The sequence below is a fragment of the Monodelphis domestica genome, chromosome 1 (genome assembly GCF_027887165.1).
Source record: "Monodelphis domestica isolate mMonDom1 chromosome 1, mMonDom1.pri, whole genome shotgun sequence".
NCBI classification, from domain to species: Eukaryota; Metazoa; Chordata; class Mammalia; order Didelphimorphia; family Didelphidae; genus Monodelphis; species Monodelphis domestica.
This window is the reverse complement of record NC_077227.1, coordinates 388344890-388365511: the sequence shown is the minus strand read 5'-3', so window position 1 is coordinate 388365511 and position 20622 is coordinate 388344890. Positions and strand designations below refer to the sequence as shown.

The following is a 20622-nucleotide window of genomic DNA, read 5'->3' as shown; positions in this document are numbered from 1 at the left end:
TGGTCTGAGACACCACCCAATGGTATCAAAGCATAGCCTTGAGGTGTATGTCTATGTCTATCTCAAACCTAAAGAATGATCCAAGGAGGATAATTCTCTCAGTGAACACACCTCCCCTAAGTTCTCACATCTACCAATCACAGTAAACGTTTTTCCAAAGGACAGACCATTCTGAATTCACACCTGAGTAGACTAAAACCTGAGTAAGTTCTCACCTCTTTGCCCTTTGCAAGTTCACAAGTTGCCTGACCATTATAGGTACTTAGCACCCTTTTGTATTAGATCTAAAAATAGGCACAGCTTAAGGGCTTTTGTCTTACTATAAGTATGGGTTTAAGTACTTTTCATTGTTCAGCAAGGAGTTTACAACTTTTTCTTCCCCTAAAGTATGCTTAAGTAGGGGTGGAGTAGAGTTCCCACATTCCTGATCAAGTACCTTCATTGTTTAAATGGGGAATGGTCTTAACCAAACCTTATGAAGTAGGGTCTGAGAATTTTTAAGATTCATATCACAAGGATAGAAGGGAGCAAAGGAATTTCCCTGCTTACAGTTTGCCTGTAACACTTCTATAGTTTTCGGGGTAAAATACCCATGCCAGTATTACTGGATCAAAAGGTATTCATTCTTTTATAGCCCTTTGGGCATATAAATTTGTTTTGTTGATTAGGGAAAAACACAGAACTATTAAATAGTCAAAAATCACTTTTTAATCGAGGGAAAGGGGTTCAATGCAATAGTAGGCCTCAACACAGAGCTGCGCACCACACAACTGCACAGAGTACGAGGATTGAACTCTGGCTGCTCTGGACACTGACCCTAGGGAAAGCCAACCATGCTAGATTGGGCAATTCCGAGGAGCCATTAAAGTTGGGAAGCTTAAATATCTTTCTAGGTGAAACATGGGGGCTGAGGATGAGAGGGACAGTTGATTGACTTTATAATGGTAAAGGAAAATGAAGAGTTTCAGACCTAAATAACAATGAGTGAGGGGCTGATGTTTTACAATGGACACAAAAGGGAAAGACCCAGCCAAGGCCTGGGCTACCTTGGTAGAGGACTTTGGCCTTAGGGGGAGAGACCATTGCCACAAAAGAGATACTTAACATCTTAAAGTCTATTCTTAGTCTAAAACCAGAAAGTAGGACTTTCCCTCCTGGAGGAACTGTCATGTGACAAGGTCAAAACCTGGGGTCTCCACCTCCAAGCTAAGTAAACTAGGGATCACTAAATCTTTCTAAGCTACAAGTTTGGGGACTTTTAGATTCCATGTTGACACACACCCCTTTTGGTCAAGACTGGACATCGCTGACCAAATAACTGCACAGTTGACATTTCAAAATTGCCCTCCAGAATGGTTGAATAAGTTGACAACTCCACCACCTATACATTAGTGTCCCAATTTTACCACATTTTCTCCAACATTTATCATTTTCCTATACTGTAATATTGGCATAGGCATTGCACCCCCAGAAACTCAGGCAAACTATCATCAGGGAAATTCCTTTGCTCCCTTAGGCCCTCCTGACTCCCCACCCAAAGAGACACTATTCATTCATTTATCCTCCAAATCATGAGAACAACCCCATGCCCTTCCCCACCCCCTGGCTCCAGAGTAAAAGTCTTCACTGTTGTAAAGCGTATTGAATCCCCAGAATTGATGTCCTCTGGAGGGTACAGCTTTTCCACCCATGCTATTCTACCTAGGAGGAAGGCTTCCACCTATGCTGCCTTCCTGGCCAGATTCAACATTACTTTCCAAATTAATAAATTTCTTTTTATTTTTGAGTTGTTTCCGAGTCTTGCATTCTTGCAAAAGGTATCCTCGAACCCCTGGGGTTCACCTCTGTACTCCACAACAATATTACCAATTTGATAGGTATGAGGTGTCATCTCAGTTTTAATTTGCATTTCTCTAATCAAGAGGGATTTAGAACATTTTTTATATGATTATTGATAACTTTGATTTTTTTCATTTGAAAAGTCCCTATTCATATCCTTTAACCATTTATCAATTGAGGAATGACTTGGATTACTATAAATTTGATTTAGTTCTTTATTTGAAGTCACTCTTAATTCCCTTAACTTCTACTTTCACATTCATTGACAACACAACCAACCCTCTGTTTTCTAGCTTCAGCCTCAATCCGCAATTTCCGCCCCGCCCCCAGGCTCGCAGCTTCTTATTGGATTCTTAGGTGCGGTTAATGCCCTTTTATATTTCAAGACTGTTCTAGGTTACTTGCTCCTGTTTAGCTTTTGGTATAATGAAGACTGTAAGATAGCAGGGAAAATTTAAGACTATCAAAGTAGGATGTGAGCAGATCCAAAAGGATGGTTAACATTAAATAGTGGCTATAAGAGGGATCACTGAATGATGGGATTTGTAGTTCTTCCACGGGATTGTGGGAGTGCGCTTGCGCCACTTGGTTCCTGAAGCTTCCACAAGAGGCTCCCTCCCCTCCGGGCGGTTAGGCTGGGTAATTGCGCTTGCGCTTGCGCTTTTCTGGTTGGAGACTGCGTGACTTCTTGCTCCTCCCCGCCGCTGGCCGTTGGGCGGAGGGAGTGCGCTTGCGTGTCTCCGCCCCAGACTCCGGTTCTGCGCGTGGGTGACGGTTGGTCCCGGTCCCGGCTACAGCTCTGTGCGCGGGATGGCGAGCGCATCTGCCCTCGCGGGGAGCTCTGCCCTAGGGCTGGGCGCCGTTGGGGGGACCGGTCCCTGGGGCAGCGCGGCCGGTGGCCCATCCCGCTATGTGGCCGGGATGCAGGAGCTGTTTCGGAGCCATAGCAAGACTCGCGAATTCCCGGCGCACAGCGCCAAGGTGCACTCGGTGGCCTGGAGCTGTGACGGCCGACGCCTGGCCTCGGGCTCCTTCGACAAGACGGCCAGCGTCTTTTTGCTCGAGAAGGACCGCCTGGTGCGCTCGACCCCGGGGGCGGGGGGTTGGGACTGGAATCCAGGAGTTGGGGGGCTTAAGGAACACCTCCTAGGGTGGCAGAAGCTGGAGAGAGAACGCACCCCGGACCAGCCAAACTATCCTCTTTGGTTTTTCTCTCGTACACGACGACATTCCATCTCCCACTTCCATGCCTTTGCATAAACTATTCCCAATGCTGATAATGAACTTGACCCTCTAGGTTTCCTCTCTTTTCGGCGCCCCCTCCTCCGCCCCCAATAGTTAGGTTCAGGTCAGGCGTCATCTCACACTGTTTTTTGTGCCTCTTCCTACTCCTTCCCCCACTGTTACTGCTTTCTTAACAATTGTATTTACTTATATCTGAATTGTGTACCCCAAAGACCCTCTTCCCCCCATGTAATTTAAAGGCATGACTTTTGTTTTTGTATTTCTCCCTTAACATACCTGTTGCGCTAGCAGATGGTTAATAAATTATTTTTGAGCTAAATTGGAATATCTAGAGCTTTTGGGAGTTTAAAATGATGGGGATCTACCTAAAGGATGGAGAAGAGTTAAAGTTGGGACCTGAGAATTATAGGGACTAAGGATTTAGGGGTGGAAGGATAAGGGAAGTGGAATATTAGAGGAGGTGATGGAGCTGAGAGAGGCAATGTGTTGAGGCATTGTGAAATACAAGAGAAGATCATGGGGCCAAGAGCAGACTTGATGGACATCTTTGGAAATGTTCTGGGGCTCTTCAGAGGGGGTAATTGTGGTGTCCTATTTCAGTGACCCTACAATAGTCTCAACAGACCCATGGAAATATTATATTAATATTATATTCAGTATTATATCTGACATCCTTATTTTAGGTAAAAGAAAATAACTACCGAGGGCATGGGGACAGTGTTGATCAGCTTTGTTGGCATCCAAGTAATCCAGACCTCTTTGTCACTGCATCTGGGGACAAAACTATTCGCATCTGGGATGTTAGAACTACAAAATGCATTGCTTCTGTGAATACTAAAGGTGACTGTCAAGAGGGCATGAGGGAGGAAGGGACTCCTGTGAGGTATAGTATTAAGAGCCTTATGGAAATTTCAGTAGAAGACAAAGGTTAAGTGCCAATTTTGAAATTTAGCAAGATGACCTTGGGAAAAGTTCACCTCTGATTTCCTTGTCATTAAAATTGTGATAGTTATTTTCACCTCTATCCCACAGGTTTTATTGTAAAGCAGTATAGAAGTGGGAGCTAATATTTTAATACAAATTAGTCACAAAGTAATTACTAAAAGCAATTTTTTATGCATATATTTATATCCATATACATATCTAGTCTAGTGGAAGGAACACTGGATTTAGATTCAAATCATGTGGGCTCAAATTCCAAATCTATTGTTTACTAAATGTTTGAATAAATTATTTGATCTTTCTGGGCCTCAGTTTTTTTTATCTGTAAAATGAAAATAATGCTTGGACTGTGCCTCACAGATAGCAATTTGGAACCTATACGCATAGGGCTATAAAAGAATGCATATACCTTTTCATCCAGTAATACCACTAGTAGGTCTGTATCCCAAAGAGTAAAAAAAAAATGGGAAAGGACCTGTTTATACAAAAATATTTATAGCTGCTCTTTTTGTGGTGGCAAAGAATTGGGAATTAAAGGGATGTCCCTCAATTGGGGAATGGCTGAACAAAATTGATGGTGATAGAATACTATTGTGCATAAAGAATGATGAACAGGATGATTTTAGAAAGAGCTGGGAAGACCTACATGAACTAATGCAGAGTGAAATAAGCAGAACCAGGAGAACATTATACATAATAACTGCAGTATTGTGGGGTGATCAAATATGATAGACTGCTACTATCAGCCATACAATGATCCAGGACAATTCTGAGAGACTTAAGACAAAGAATGCCATCCACCTCCAGAGAAAGAACTATTGGAATAGGAATACAGATGAAAGCAAATGACTTCTCACTTGTTTATTTGGGTATATGTTTTGGCGTTTTAGTTTTATAAGATTATTTACTTAGTAAAATGAATAATACAGAAATGTGTTTTGTGTGGTGATACAAAAAAAATTTATTTGGTGGATTTTGGTCGAGTCAGTTTGCTTATTTTTTTTCCTTTCTAGGGGAGAATATTAACATTTGCTGGAGTCCTGATGGTCAGACTATTGCTGTGGGCAATAAAGATGATGTGGTAACTTTCATTGATGCTAAAACCCATCGTTCAAAAGCAGAGGAGCAATTTAAATTTGAGGTCAATGAAATCTCCTGGAATAATGATAACAATATGTTCTTCCTTACTAATGGCAATGGTTGTATCAACATTCTCAGGTAATTGATATCACTCCACTTAGGGTAAATTCTCCTATTTATAGCTGGTATGGACTTATAGAACATTAGAGTGGGAAGGAATTTTAGAACCTAAAATGTCTCGTTGGATTGTTTAATCAATTCACATTTAAGGTTATGATTGTTAGGTTTGTGTTTTCATCTTATTTATACAGATTTTTAGCTTCATCTTCTAAATCAGTACTTTGTCCCCGTTATTACTTTTGCTGCCTTGATGCTAGTCTTTTTATAGATTCTTCCTTCATTCTCATTTGCCTGTCCAATCCCAAATTCCTTGAATTTGCTTAGTTTAGAATATAGAATATCAGAGGTGGGATGGGGACCTTAGAAATCATCTAGCTCAACTTCCTCATTTTACAGATTTGTTCTAGGTCACACTGTTGGTTAATGGTAGAACTGGAATAGTACTCAATGCTTTTTCAGTTATATTCTGTTTCTGAACATCTCTTTGGAAGTTGGGACCCATTGAACGTGGAACCAGATACTATATTCCTACCTGGAATCCCTGTAATAATTAGACTTAAAATGAGTGCTGTAATGAGTGAGAAATATTTCAGCCTTACTCCCCTTCATGGGGTTCGTTAAAATAGTCATTACTTGTGGGGAGAATATGTTTTGATATTTTTGAAGCCTGACTTGTTACAGTCACTCATTTGTAAATTTAGAGAAGGCAGCATAGTGTAGTAAGGAGAGTAGAAAGAGTACTAGATTTAGATTCTGATGATTTCAGATTTGAGCACTAGCTATGCCTAGTTAACAGTTGTATCCTCTTGGGCAATTCACTAAACTGATCTGGGTCTTAGTTCATTCCTCCAAAAAACTAGGACTAGATAATCTCAGATCTTTTCTCTTTTGTATCTTGCATTTTGGTTGCTTTTTTAAGAATTCATAACATGAAGATATTCTCATTCATTATCATGGTAATTTAGATTTATGTGGTACTTTATAGTTTATGAAATGCGTTACTCATAACAACTCTATTGCATTATCACCCCTAATTTGACATATATAAAACAGATCCAGAATGGTGTAGGGTCACACAGCTATTATGTAAATGAAAATGTTGAACCCAATTCTCAAGTCTATTGCTCAGTCTACTAGATCATGGCATTTCTCTTATTCATCAAATATTTGTAACCTTATTGTGTAAATTGTGCTAGTTTCTGATCCTTTTCCTCAGGAATTTATAGTCTAGGAGATTAAATTAGACATGAACACAGTTATAATCTAAGTGTCATGCAAATGATACAAAGTGTGCTTTAGAATTTAAGAGAGGAAGAATGATGATTTCATATTGATATCATAAAAGGAATATAGACTAGGTGAATTTCAAAGAAGCAAAGTAGGTAGAGCTATCACTATAGTGATAGATACATTCATTGTGCTCTTGTGAATGAAGAATCTACTCCCTATTCTACAGATAGAAGAGCAAAGACAAGATCTAATAAGATCTGCGATAATAGTTTGAGCAGGTCACTTCCCCCTATAGTCCTGGGTTTCCTCTTTTGTTAAATGAAGGGCTTGGCCTAGATTTAGGATGATAAAGTTGTCTAGTCTAATCCTTTTATTTTACAAATGAGGCAACTGAGACCTACAGCAGTTAAGTGACTTGCTCAAAGTAGCACAGGTAATAAGTAGCATACCTAGGATTTGAATCCAAGTGCTTTGACTTCAAATCTAGTGCTGCTTCTTCTGTACCATGCTCAAATCTCTCCTAACTTTTGTATTCCACGATGCTCTATTTTTTATATCCCTATTTGTCCTGAGAGTATCACTGTTCTTCTAGTCACTTACTTTCACACATAGGATTCTTTCTTGATTATCTTTCTTGCTTTTCCCCTTTTCCTCTCTTCCCTCCATTCATAAAATCTTTGACATTATCTACTCTAATTCAACAAGTTTAAATTATTTAAAAGTACATTTTTATTGCAACCTATCATATTTACATCACCAGTATTTCTCACTTTATTCCTCTCCCTTTCTGGGAGCCATCCCTTATATTGAAAAATAAAATAGGAGAAAAAATCAAGTAAAACTCACCAGCATATTGAAAAAGACTAACATGTAATGTTCCAAACTGATAGTCTTCTACTTTACAAAAAAGTAGAGGGGAAGTATATTTCTTCTTTGAGGTCAGGTTTTTCTGTTATAATTTTGAGGATTCAATTTGTACTGTTTTCCAGCAATCATTTGAAGAGCTTAAAAGAACCCACATTTTAATGGGGGAAAACAAGTAAATCATCATATACCTAGAAGATAAATATAAGAGAGATGAAAGGTATTTTTTTAGAACCCTTACCTTCCATTTTGGAGTCAATACAGGACTCCAAGGCAGTAGAGTGGTAAGGGCTAGACAATGGGGGTTAAATGACTTGCCCAAGGTCACACAGCTGGGAAATGTCTGAGGTCAGATTTGAACCTAGGACCTCCTGGTTCTATAAATTTGATTTAGTTCTTTATATGAAGTCACTTAATTCCCTTAACTTCTACTTTCACATTCATTGACAACACAACCAACCCTCTGCTCTCAATCCACTGAGCCACCCAGTTGCCCCCTGAAAGGTATTTTTGAGAGGGGAAGGCACTAGCTGCTGAAGGAAATGGGAAAGATTTATTGTAGAAGATGGGATTTTAGCTGAGTTGTGAAAAAACCCAGGGAAACCACTAGATAGCATTTGGGAGGGGAGCTTTCCAGGAATGGGGAGAGCCAGTATAAAAGAAAGGAGCTGGTAGATGGTATGTCATAGTTAAGGAACAGCAAGTAGACCAGTATAGATGAACTATAATTCTCTTGTCTTTTCACTCACACCGTCATAGTTCAGTTCTTTTTTGTCTTGCTTGAATTATTTAGTAGCATTGATTGAGGCAACTAGGTGGCACAGTAGATATAGAGCTAGATCTGGAATAAGGAAAGCTTGAATTCAAATTTTGTCTCAGACACTAGCTATGTAATTTTAGGCAAATCATTTAACTTTTCTTAACCTCAGTTTCCTCACTTGCAAAATGGGGATAATTATGTACATTTTGGGGTTGTGAAGAAGTATGATGTAAAATAGAATGTGATTAGGTTTAATAATAAATGAGAATAAAAAACACTGAGAAAATATGAAGAAGTGTGATATCACTTGTAGCTCACATTTGCTTTATTAGTTTTTTTTCCCTTAGAAAATTTTAGTTAATTTAAATATTTTTCCATGGTTAAAAGATTCATATTCTTTCCCTCCCCTCCCCCCACTGTGCTCAATTCCACTGGGTTTACATGTGTCATTGATCAAGACCTATTTTCATATTATTGATATTTTCACTAGGGTGATCATTTAGAGTCTACATTCCCAATCATATTCCCATTGACCCATGTGATCAAGCACTTGTTTTTCTTCTGTGTTTCTATTCCCACGGTTCTTTCTCTGGATGTGGATAGTGTTCTTTCTCATAAGTCCCTCAGAATTGTCCTGGATCATTGCATTGCTGCTAGTAGAGAAGTCCATTACATTTGATTGTGCCACAGTGTATCAGTCTCTGTGTACAATGTTCTCCTGGTTCTGCTCCTTTCGCTCTGCATCAATTCCAGTTCACATGGAATTCCTCCAGTTCATTATTCCTTTGAGCACAATAGTATTCCGTCACCAACAGAGACCACAATTTGTTCTTGCTTTATAGTTAAAAAAAACCTTTCCTTAAAATAATACTATGACAGAGATCATCAACAAGCATGTTTTAAGTACCTACTATGACCTGGATACTGGGGATACAAAGACAGAAATAAAATAATCTCTGATTTCATGGAGCTTTCAGTGCATTTTATTGCAGAGACAACATGACATTTAACTTATATGCAAAATAAATACAAATTAATTATGGAGGGAGAGGACAGGCTCTAGTGCTGGAAGGATAAAGAGCATCTTCATATGGAAGATGATGCCTAAAACAAGCTTTGAGAAGTAGAGAAAAGTATTCACGAGGCACTTACTATGTGCCAGAGTGAATTCTAGGAGCTCGAGGTTAAGGAGAGAATAGTTCTAGAAAGGAGGGGGGATGGGTAGTATAAAAAGGGAGGGTATTAATGAATATTATTACTCAGTTTTACAGGTGAGGAAAGTGTGGCTCAGAAAGACCAAATGTAATTGGTTGGGTTGCCCCACAGCCATTTAGAATTTGGGTCAGTTCCCAATCTAATACCTTAGCTAATTTTGATCCCAGGATTGAGTGTGCGGATAAATGATTGATGTGCCTCTTTCTGTGTTTTTTTCTTCCTAGCTATCCTGAGCTGAAGCCTGTGCAGTCCATTAATGCCCATCCTTCCAATTGTATCTGCATCAAATTTGACCCCACAGGGAAGTACTTTGCCACAGGAAGTGCTGATGCACTGGTTAGCCTTTGGGATGTTGATGAGTTGGTGTGTGTGAGATGTTTTTCCAGGTCAGTGCACTTCCTGATCATTCACCCTTTGTGCCTGTATTTTGTCTAGACCTTTTTTTATTGGTTTCTCTTCTGTAAAGATAGTAACCCCTGCTTTGTACCATTCTTCTCTGCATTTCTTAGATGAATTTCATATTTGGTTCTATATTATGTGTGTAATATTTTGTATATATCAACTCAGTACTCTGGTTGTCCTATCTATTTTGTCCGTGGGACTAGCCTATTTCCCTTCCTAGTGATAATGTATGTTAAACATAAAAGAATTTCTTTGAATCCTGAGTAAAAATGCTGCCTTCTCCAAAAGTCACTTATGTTTCCTTTGTTTATCCTGTACTACAGATTGGACTGGCCAGTGAGAACCCTCAGCTTTAGCCATGATGGGAAGATGCTTGCATCAGCATCTGAGGATCACTTTATTGACATTGCTGAAGTAGAGACAGGTAAAAAAGTTCTGCTTGAGGAGATTAGCATCATGTCCAGTGATACATGTTTTATAGATCCATTTCAGAAAATCATGGAAAGAATAGCTGAAAAAGACCTTAGGTCTCTGTCCCAGCTTTCTTTTTTATAGATGATAAAACTGATGTGAATTAACTTATCCATGGTATCACAACTAGTAAGTGGCAGAGCTGCCATTGAAAGGTTTTCTAAAGCTACGAATCAAAGGACCACTTTCTGAGTGAACTGTATTTTCTAATCTCTCTCCCTTCCCCCCAGTAATTTTATACTAATAGAAACAAATTAGTGGGAGTAGAGAAGTAGATTCTGTCCATTTATGTCTTAGAGTTGCATTTTGTATCTATCCAAAAACTTCCTTAGGTAGTAATTTAATTTGTAGGTACCTTTTACTTCTGCTTCTAAAGCCTGAAAATATTCAGTATTTTTAGATAAAAGATTTTATTGTTACATTTGACACCATTTTAGAGTACTGTTGACAGATAAGCAAATTTAAGAGTTATTCTTGAAGATAATAAAAACTTCAATCAAAGATATCAGAGAAGAAGTTTGAGTAAAGCACTTTGACACAGTTTTGGCAACTCTTTGAAATGCTAATGCAATGGTGAATAGCCACTACCTTAATTCATACTAATTCATTGCTAAATCTTGAGAGAGAAAGCCACCCTGTTATAGATCCCAAGAAGCCAAATTGAGGGAATCTTTGAGGCAACTTGATTTTATACTCATTGGTTCGTTTTAATTTGAGGGAATGACTAAAAAGCACTGTTAGATTTTATTATTCTTATACACTTTGGATCTGGGTGAAAACCCAAAGTGAAAGCTAATCCTTTCTGATATGCAGATAACTTGTCAAATTCCAAGATACAAAAATCTAAGTAAGTGATTAAGAGAAAGGATGGCTGAAAAAGCATGGGTTTTGCTCTCAGAAGACTGACTCTGGGCAACTCACTGTTTTGTTCCTCAATTTATGAGGAATGATTGATATACTACCTACTTCATAGTATCGTGAGGAAAATATTTTGTAAACCTTAAGACCTTACATATAGGTTTTTATTGACTCTTGTTGCCCTTGGTGGGAAAATTCCAAGCCTTTAAACATTGTCAAAATTTATTTCAAAGAATTTTAGTTTAGAGTTTCTTTTTTGGTGGCCTTAAGTTTCAAAGGAGAGAAAATTCTCTCCAGTGTTTTTTGTTTTTTTATTCTTACAAGTTTTTAATAATGGGGCAAAGATTAGCTAGTCCAGTCTATATTTTGGAAACAGTGGAGTAGAAAGAGTATTGGATTTTGTTGGAAGGCTTAAGTTGTGATATTTCCTAGCTCTGTGATCTTTGGCAAGTGGTTTTTACCTCTAAGCTTTAGTTTTTTACTCTTTGAAATGAGGAGATAAGCCTTAATATTATGTATCTCACAGGAGTGTGACGAAGTACTTTTTGGGTCTTAAAGTGCTATAGAAATGTGAAATTTTATTTCTAATCAATCTGTATGTGAATATATCTGACTTATGCTTTCTTTGTATGTTGATTGTAGGTGATAAGCTCTGGGAGGTGCAATGTGAGTCACCAACGTTCACGGTGGCCTGGCATCCCAAAAGGCCACTGCTGGCATTTGCTTGTGATGACAAAGATGGCAAATATGACAGCAGCCGGGAAGCAGGGACTGTGAAGTTGTTTGGGCTTCCTAATGACTCTTAAAAGGAAATTGGGAGGGTCCAGTGTACAGAGGGGAGTACAGACTCCCCAGAGAGGCTGGGAAAAGGCCTGTGAAGGTCAGGTATCATTTTGTCTAGTTTATTTGGTCTGCTTCTCCCTGAGTACATTCTTCTCCATCCCTAAACATCCCAGTATAAAAAGAAAGTTGTTCCATGTCCACCCATTGAATATAATATCGCTTCTGTTTGCAGTATTTTTTGGGGGGTGGTAGGGTGGTAGAGTGGTAGAGTTTCCATTGTAGTAATCTGTTAATGGAAAGGGCACTGAAATATAGAGTCAGAGCAGTGGAAAGAAGACTGGATTTGAGTTTGGAGGTCTCTCTGTTCAAAACATATTTCTGCTACTACCCAGAACTTTGCCTCTCTAGGCCTTAAGTTTTCTCATTTTTAAAATGTGGGATTCAGATGATCCAAGTTCTATTATCTTCCTTTCTCAGGGGATTGCCCTGTGTACTTCAAGAATCTTAGGAGTTAAAAAAAGAATGTTAGGAATTTCTACAGGTAATTGAAGAGTCTAACCAGTTTCCTCTGTTTTTCCTTATTGCCATTAAGTTTGAAGTGTTGTAAAGCTACATTTGGTAACCTTTGCTGACTCTAAAATTATGATGGTCTTAAGAGGTGACAACTTTACTTCCCCATCAAAGATGGCATGGCCCATACGAGCAGTAACTGCGTCTTGAATAGAGATGAAAAAGAATGGTGCCTTTGTACCACACTCCCAAAAAAATAGCTCCTTCCTCTGTAAAGAGAGGGGGTTGGATTAGATGACTTCTAAATTTCTGTGATCCGTTTTTATAGCACTTGGTTTACACAATAATTTCCTCAACCCTAAGGGGAAGGGGGAGGTTATTATCCCTGTTTTATAGGTGATGAAACTGGCATAGAGAGGCTACATGGCTAGAAGAGTATTTCTGCCTAAGTAACTGTAGGTGGTATAGCATGATTTCAAGATCCAAGTTGCTACCTCATTTGGGTATATCCCCATGTGTGATGTGTGTCGACAGCTCTTCTCTGCTTATACTCTTTCTACTTGTGGGGGCCAGGGTTGGTAAAGAGGAATGTAACTTTTTGGGGAAAGTATTTTTTAAGAATAATTTTGATATTTCAGCTTTTAATAAAAGTTAAACTTTTGGGCATTCTTACATTTAGTAAGGTGGTATTTTCTTTATCTGTGAGAGATGGGTAAATATGATTATGGGTAACCTTGATCTTTCCTACTTGGCATTCTGATTTTAAACTCTTGAAGAAGCTGAAGCAAAAGAGTGATCATTTAAGCTATCATTTACTACCTTACTGACTCACATGTCTTCAATGAAAGTTTTCAGAGTCTTGTGAAGTATGAAGCAGGGCAGAGATTATTTTACAGGGTAGGGGGTGGGTCTATTTTAACCAGGAGGTTATCAGTAGAGTACCCTAGGTCCTTCACTTGAAAAAAAAATTTTTATTGATAGCATTTGTTTTTACATTTCATAGATTTCCCCTAGTATTTTTTCTTTATCCTTTTGTAGTCAGCCATTTGGATTTTTTTTTTAAGTCCATGCCTTCTTAGTATTAATTCTAAGGCAGAAGAGCAGCCAGGGCTAGGCAGTGAGGGTTAAATGACTTTCCCAGGGTTATACAGCTAAGAAGTATCTGAGTCCACATTTGAACCTAGGATCTTCTGCTTCTAGGCCTAACTTTCAATCCACTGAGTCACTCAACTGTCCCTGAAAAGAATATTTGAGAGTTAATTGTGGGGGTGGAGCTGGAAGATTGAGATTGCAGTTTTAAGCATTTAAGTAGCTTTTATGTACAAGAAAGGTTTGGCTTTTTCCATTTGGCCACAGGGGGCAGAATGAGGACCATTCTCTCTCTTGTTGGGAGGGGGGGTGGGAATAGAGAGTGGACAAGCATTCCTGAAAGACAGATTCATATTGTGGAAAGAATGATGAATTTGGAGTAAAAGGTCTTTGGTTCAAAATAGTTCTCTGGCACTTAACCAACTGTGTGACCTGTGACCTGTCCTTTTACTTCCCTGGGCCTCAGTTTTCTTCCTCTATAAAATGAGGTTAGGCTGTATGGCCCCTGAGGTCCTTTCCAACCCTGAATCTTTGATCTTATGATTGCATAGCAAATTTAGACTTTATAAAGGAAAAACTAACAATTAGGATGCTCCCTTAGTGGAATGTGTTGCCTCTTTTGTAAAATGAGAGGTAATGGGTTCCCTTTTCATTGGAAGTCTTCAAGAAGAAATGTCAAATATTTGCAAAGAATGTTATTGTGGGGATTTCTTTGGGAGGATAGGTTTGAATAGATGTGTGCTGAAGTCCTATCAAATTCTAAAATTATCTTTTTCAATCAGACTTGAAGGAGAAGTTCTGTAATTTGCCCATGCTCACAGCAGAATAGAGGCAGGGCACAGACTTAGAATCTCTGAATGTTGTAGTTGAGAGACACCTCTGAGATCATCTATTTGCTGTTCCTCAACTCTATGGACTGGAAGGGGATGGAGGCTCAATTTGTGACTTGCTCCTAGGAGGCTATGGAGTCTCATTGTTGGCTGAGCTAGGACTCATCCTTGCTGCTGCATACTGCTTTGCCTTATGCTTGTACTTTATGGGTTTCAAAACACTTTTCATATCCAAGACTCCTTTTGAGTCCTGTGGGGGCAGGCAGACGGGTGGTTTTTACTTTTAATTAACAGATGAGGAAACCAGCTAAAGTAGAGGAAATGATATGCTCACTGCCATATAGCTGGTTAGTAGCAAAATGGGAACTGGCATCTACGTCCTGCGACTCAGATGAGTGTTGCCATGCTACTGCTCTGCCTTGTGATCACCTAGTGTTGTGAAGTGGAAAGAAAACTGAGTTGAGAGTCCTAAAATTTACAGATCTTAGTTTTCAGTCCTGACAACTTGTGTGATCTTGGGCAAACATCATGGAGATATGGTAAGAAATAGTCCTTCATGTCCTAGAGAAACAAGAGCTATTAACATCTTAAGTCATATAACTGTACTTGAAGAGTGAACCCTCCTGTGGCAAATTGTCCTGGCCATTTATGTTGCCAGCATAGCCACTCCTTAAATTCCTGGTGGGTACCTTCAAAGAGGAGCTTGCTGGGTCCATTGATTTTGCACTTCACCGGAAACATTTTGGGTGACCAGCCTTTCAAACCCTCCAACTAATGTTCAGATGTGGCTGACTCTGTGACCCCATGGACCACTGCCAATGGAGTTTTCTTGGTAAATATACTGGAATGGTTTTCCATTTCCTTCTCTGGTGGATTCTTTTGCCTGGCAGTCAGTGATCAGAGTGACACACAGCTTAGGAAGTGTCTGAGGCTGTTTGAACTCAGGTCTTCTGACTCCAGGATCAGACCTTTATTCACTGAGCTACCAACTGCCTCAGTGTTACCTTCAGTCAAAAATAGGTGTGAAATGAAGGGTGTAAGTATTTTGCCAGATTGAGTTGGACTTAGCCCCCACTTAAGGAGTCATTATCTAAAGAGGGGGAGGGGAACAAGTTTTACAATTTAACATGTGAATTTTAATGCCAGAAAATTCTCTTCATGGAATATCAGAAAGACCTGACATGAGGATACACAAAAGCTAGATTTCAGCTTAGATGCTAGCTCTGGGTTTGGTGGAGACCCCTATTGTATCATAGACATGTTTGGTTCAACAGTAACAATAGGAGGAATAAAAATAACATTTTTTAAATTTAATTTAATTTTTTATTTTAATAATAAGTTTCTACACAAGTTTTCTGAAGTCATGTGATCCATATAGTCTCTCTTCAGAGCTGACAAGCAATTTAATCTGGGTTGTACATTTTTATCAATGAAAAACATTTCCATATTATTCATTTTTGTAAGTGAATAATCTTATAGAACCAAAACCCAAAATATATACTCAATTAAACAAGTGATAAATCATGTTTTCATTTTCATTCCTACTCCCCAACAATTTCTCTGGAGATGGATAGCATTCTTTTTCACAAATCCCTTAGTTCTGGATCATTATATTGCTGAGCTTAACACATTTCTAATGTGCTTTTGAATTTACAGAGTGCTTCGGTCACCTTGCACTTCCTTCTTATCTGTTCCTTTGAAACATTCTCAGCTCAGTTACCATTTTCTCCAGGATACGGTTTAAGAGTGATCCCTTCTACTGACCAAAAGTGTTGTCTTTCAGAAATTTCCTTTAGAGTACTGGGTCAGATTTTCCTTTGACCCTGTCACACACTATGATCTTTTGTATATAATCAAATAAACTATGTGCCAAACACTGTGCTAAGGGCCAGGGATCCAAAAAGAGGCAAAAGACAGTCTCTGCCCTCAAGGATCTTGCAATCTTAATAGGTAGACAACATGCAAATAAATATATACAAAGCAAACCATATACAGGATAAGAATTAACTGAAGGAAGGCCCTGGAATTAAGGGTAGGGAAAGGCTTCCTATAGAAGGTGAAATTTTAGCTGAGACTTAAAGGAAGCCATGGAAATCAATAATTGGAGTGAAGGAGGGAAGAAGAGCCTTCCAGGTATGGGGGACAGCCAGAGAGAATGCCCAAAGCTGAGAAATCTTGATCCCGGAATAGCTAAGAGACCAATGTTCCTCTATCAAAGAATATGTATCATGAAGTAAGGGCTAAGAAGACTGGAAAGGTAGGAGGGGGCTAGGTTATGAAGGGCTTTGAATTAAATACTTTTGTGTTTGATTCTGGAGATAATAGGGAGCCGATGAACTTTATTGAGCGCGCGTGTGTGTGTGTGTGTGTGTGTGATGATGCTGCAAAGGTGAAATTCACAGACCTTGGCAACCTTGATTTGTAGGGGGTGAGAGATAGTAAAGAATCCAGAATGACTCCTAGGAAATGAGCCTAGACCCAGAGGGTGGTTATTCTCTTTAGTAAAAGGGAAGGTAGGAGATAGGGCTTAGTGGGCAAGATAATGAGTTTTATTTTGGACATATTGAGTTTATGATAGTCTTCCAAACATCCTTTTTGAGATGTCTGAAAGACTATTGGAGATGCAAGATTGGAGACCAGCAAAGACTCCAAGAGAGGTGAGGTAGATAGGAGAATCATTTGTGATAATTGAATCCATGGGAACTGATGAGATCATCAAGTGGAGTAGTATAGAGGGAGAAGAGAAGAGGGCCCAGGACCGAACCCTAATAGATGATGTCTAGGTTAGAGGAGGATACAAAGGAGTTGAGAAGCTTGAACCAGATATTCTAGGGTCCCTTCATCCTGAAGCCTTGTGAACTTGGTCATCAAATAATTCACATTTCATTTATTTATTTTTGGAAGGTAATAGATTTTAAATCACATTTTACATAAAGCTGAAGCTCAGTACTACAGCTGTATGAAAGAAGCTTAATGTTTTTACTTTTTATAGCTCTAGGACTTATCACTGTGTCTTGTACATGTTTTTCATATATACATATATAAATATATATTGGGTTAGATTACAGATAGAGGTAAAGAAAAAGCAAAAGAGTTTGATGTGCCAAGCTCAAACAAAGCTCTTTCACTCACTTCATCTACAAAGCACCTTAAGTTGACAAGAAGTGTGATATGAAATTCATAGTATAATGTAATGGAGAATATTCCAGACTTGGAGTAGGAAGACCTGGGTTTGAGTTTCAGCTCTGATGTTATTATTTGTGTAACCTTGGCAATAGTGCATCCCCTCTGGGCTTCAGTTTTCTTCTCTATAAAAGTTTCTTCTCTATAATATAATAAATCAAATGGGTTGGACTTAGATGATGTCTAAGATCTAATCTAACCCTAAATCCTGTGATCCTATTTCTTTACTGACCCCACTTTGCTTCCTTCCTGAGGACAGAGTGACTTAGTTTTAAGTATTGGTCTATAGTAATTCAAAGAAAATTTACTCATGTTTCACAGGGATCATGAATGCATATTGCTACAACAAAATGTTCTGTATAATATTTATACAGCATCTGCCTGAGGTCATTTTGTAGAGGAACCCTCATCAACTATTGGACAGGATTGCCATGGCAACCATGAATTTTACCTATTATTCCAGTGTTGGCTGCTCTTTGCTAGTGAGGTTGGGGAGGAGACAGGGATGGATGTTTAAAAAGTTCCCTGGTTCTCAAAAGTATTTGATATTAAAGTTCCTAAAGGCTTTGTTTATGAAAGAAATCTTGAAAGTTTAAAAGAGGAATGTTTTAGATTACTAATTGTATCTTATCTGGCAACTATCCATTTTTGACCTTCTGAGTTTTTCTCCCTTAAGAACTTTAATCCCAAACAACTCTTTGAATCTGAGAATGGTTTAAGAATCCATTTTCCTTTCTTCCCCACCCTATTGATAAGAAGTAAATACATCATACAATTAGAAAAAGCAGAAAGAGCTGACCTTCATGGGAATGAGTTCCCCTTCACTGGAGGTGTTAGATCAGAACACCTCCTGACTGGATGTTTGCTTTTTGGAATGCTATCCAGAGCCAAATTGAATTAAAATTCTGACTCTGACATAGCTATATAATAACTCTTTACAAACTATTCAACTTCACTGATCCCTGGCTTTATGTAAAATCTGGCTCCTTCTTTGACCCAGCTCACAGGGTCACAGAATGAAGGGAACCTAGATCAGCCAGCCTGTATGTCTTGCTATACTAGTGAGGAAGCTGAGGTTCCCAAAAGACAAGCCAGAAAACCTGAATGCAACGTAAATGAGACCTATTGTTACTCTTATTTGGGGAAAGGGATTCCTTTTTGGGTAGCTGCAAGTCTAGATAGATGTTCCCTGAGGTCCTTTCCTTAGATCTGATTCCTTGAACCATGGAGGTGAGGACCACAACTTCACAACTAGCTGCTGTAGACCTGGCCTGGCTCGGCTCTTCTGTGCAGTGCCGGCCACCAGGGGGCAGCATAAGCACAGCAACCAGTACCAGACTGGCAGGTGCTTACGGATCTGGGGGCCTCAGGCTGTGTGGTCACAGTCCCTGCCCTGTGATCAATGTGAGAGCCACAGGCTCTCATCTCGATGTTCCTCTCCCACATTCCCCTCACATCTTGGTGCTGTTGTACGGATGGGTTCTCCTTTGCCCTTCTGGCTCAGGCTTTGCTCAATGCTCTTGGCTGGGGCCAGAGCTTTTTGAATGCAAACAGCTGTGTTTATTTCTCAAGGGCAGCAGAGAAAACAGGGCGCTTTTTGCCTCATCACTCCCAAGTCAAGAAATAACCAACAGTTGCTCTTCTCTCAGTGGAAAACTTGGATTATTTTGTGTTTAGCCTCTATTCCCTAGGGATCGGGACTACCCCTCCCCTTAATTCTTGGAGGGGAGAGGGACAGAGAGGAAGAGAGAATCCCATCCTAAATCCTGAATTGGTATTTTTGGAGTGGACCAAACTACTTTGGTTTTGAACCATCTTCTTTCTACCGTTTTTGTCAGGAAGCCCATCAGAGAAAATGGGGAGCAATGGAAAGAGCCCTGAGCTGGGAGTCAGGAGAAATGGGTTTAGTTGGGAACCTGCTGATTGCCTGCTATATGACCCTTAACAAGCTCTAGGTTTTCTTATTTGTCTCCCCCAGCTTAACATAGAGCCTTGTAGGGAATTTCTATATATTTGTTGAGTGAATAGAAAATGAGGGGGCAGGATGATGGAAAAGGGCTTTGTTTGTCTTCTTTGGGATGTGATCTCCTTTATGAAATGAAGTGGTTACATGGGATCTAGTGGAAAGATACTGTATTTGGAATCAGAAGACCTGAGTTCCAATTCCAGTTTTAACAAATTTTAATTTTGTGACCGTGGGCAAGTCATTTCATGAGCCATGTAAAATGGGAAGAATATTTATACCACCTACTTCACAGGTTTATTGTGATCTTAACACTCTAGAAATGTGAACTGTTATTAGATGATCTCCAAAGTCCCTTGTAGCTCTAACATACTATGGCTGCATCTTTTAAAAGTTGAGGTAGAGGGATTTATGGTCCTTTAAGAGTAATGAGAGAGAATATGTACCCACAATCAAATCTGTTATATATGGCATTGTCTGCTCAGTTCTCTCCATATGTGATCATTATGGCTATACCCAAAATAAAACTACTGAACTGCAGAATAACAGAGCAGCAAAGGACCTAGAGATCATGTCAAAACCCTTCATTTTGCAGATGAGGAAACATGCCCCAAGAATTGAAGGGTCATCAAGTGAATTAATGGCAGAACTAAGACAAGAGCCCAGATCCTCTGACTCCCAGGCCAGAGCTCTTTCTATTCCACCATGACTAATGTAAATAAGGTTGAGACCCAATAGACATTGGGTCTTTCTAGTGTGCTACCTTTGGGGGCTTCTTCCATGGCATGGGGGTGCTAGGGGTTCCCTACTTTGCCATCACACCAGGAACTTAGTGAGAGGTGGGAGGTAATAGTCTTAAGAGTGCAGGTGTCAGTGGAGGGAGACTGCCATAGCAGGGCAGATGTTCCTGGCTCTGAAAACAATTAGAGCCATATCAATATGGATCCAGAGCTGGTTTGGCAGGTGGCCCATGTACCCAAAGAACAATTTCTCCTGGCTCAGGTTACTAATTTCCTCCATCTCGGATGAAGTCACTTTGAAGTTTCATCTTTTTCTATTAATTATCCTTTAAACTTTACAACTAGCCTGCTTTTCTTTGCCACAATAAGGATTTAAGCCAGAATGTTTGAACAGAATATTGTTTTTTCCATGTTAACTGTTCCTACCAGTTGCTGGCAAAGAGCTTCGGCTTAGCTCTGGCTTAGGACAAGTTGTAAGTAAACATGGACTTATTCCCA

General features: G+C 39.4%; 1 protein-coding gene across 2 annotated transcripts in view; it reads left to right on the top strand.

Annotated features, from left to right (window-relative positions):
* Window positions 1-2555: 2555 nt before the first annotated feature.
* THOC3 (THO complex subunit 3) overlaps window positions 2556-20622 on the top strand; it is a 71261-nt gene continuing 53194 nt past the window's right edge. The window contains exons 1-6 of one of the 2 annotated variants that reach the window (XM_001380853.5): window positions 2557-2916; window positions 3768-3924; window positions 5040-5244; window positions 9520-9681; window positions 10021-10121; window positions 11669-12991. In XM_001380853.5, coding sequence (XP_001380890.1) covers window positions 2650-2916; window positions 3768-3924; window positions 5040-5244; window positions 9520-9681; window positions 10021-10121; window positions 11669-11832 — 1056 coding nt within the window. In that variant the 5' untranslated portion in view covers window positions 2557-2649 and the 3' untranslated portion in view covers window positions 11833-12991. Of the gene's footprint in view, window positions 2917-3767; window positions 3925-5039; window positions 5245-9519; window positions 9682-10020; window positions 10122-11668; window positions 12992-20622 lie in introns of those variants that run through there. The other variant, XR_001626432.2, reaches the window with a different exon arrangement.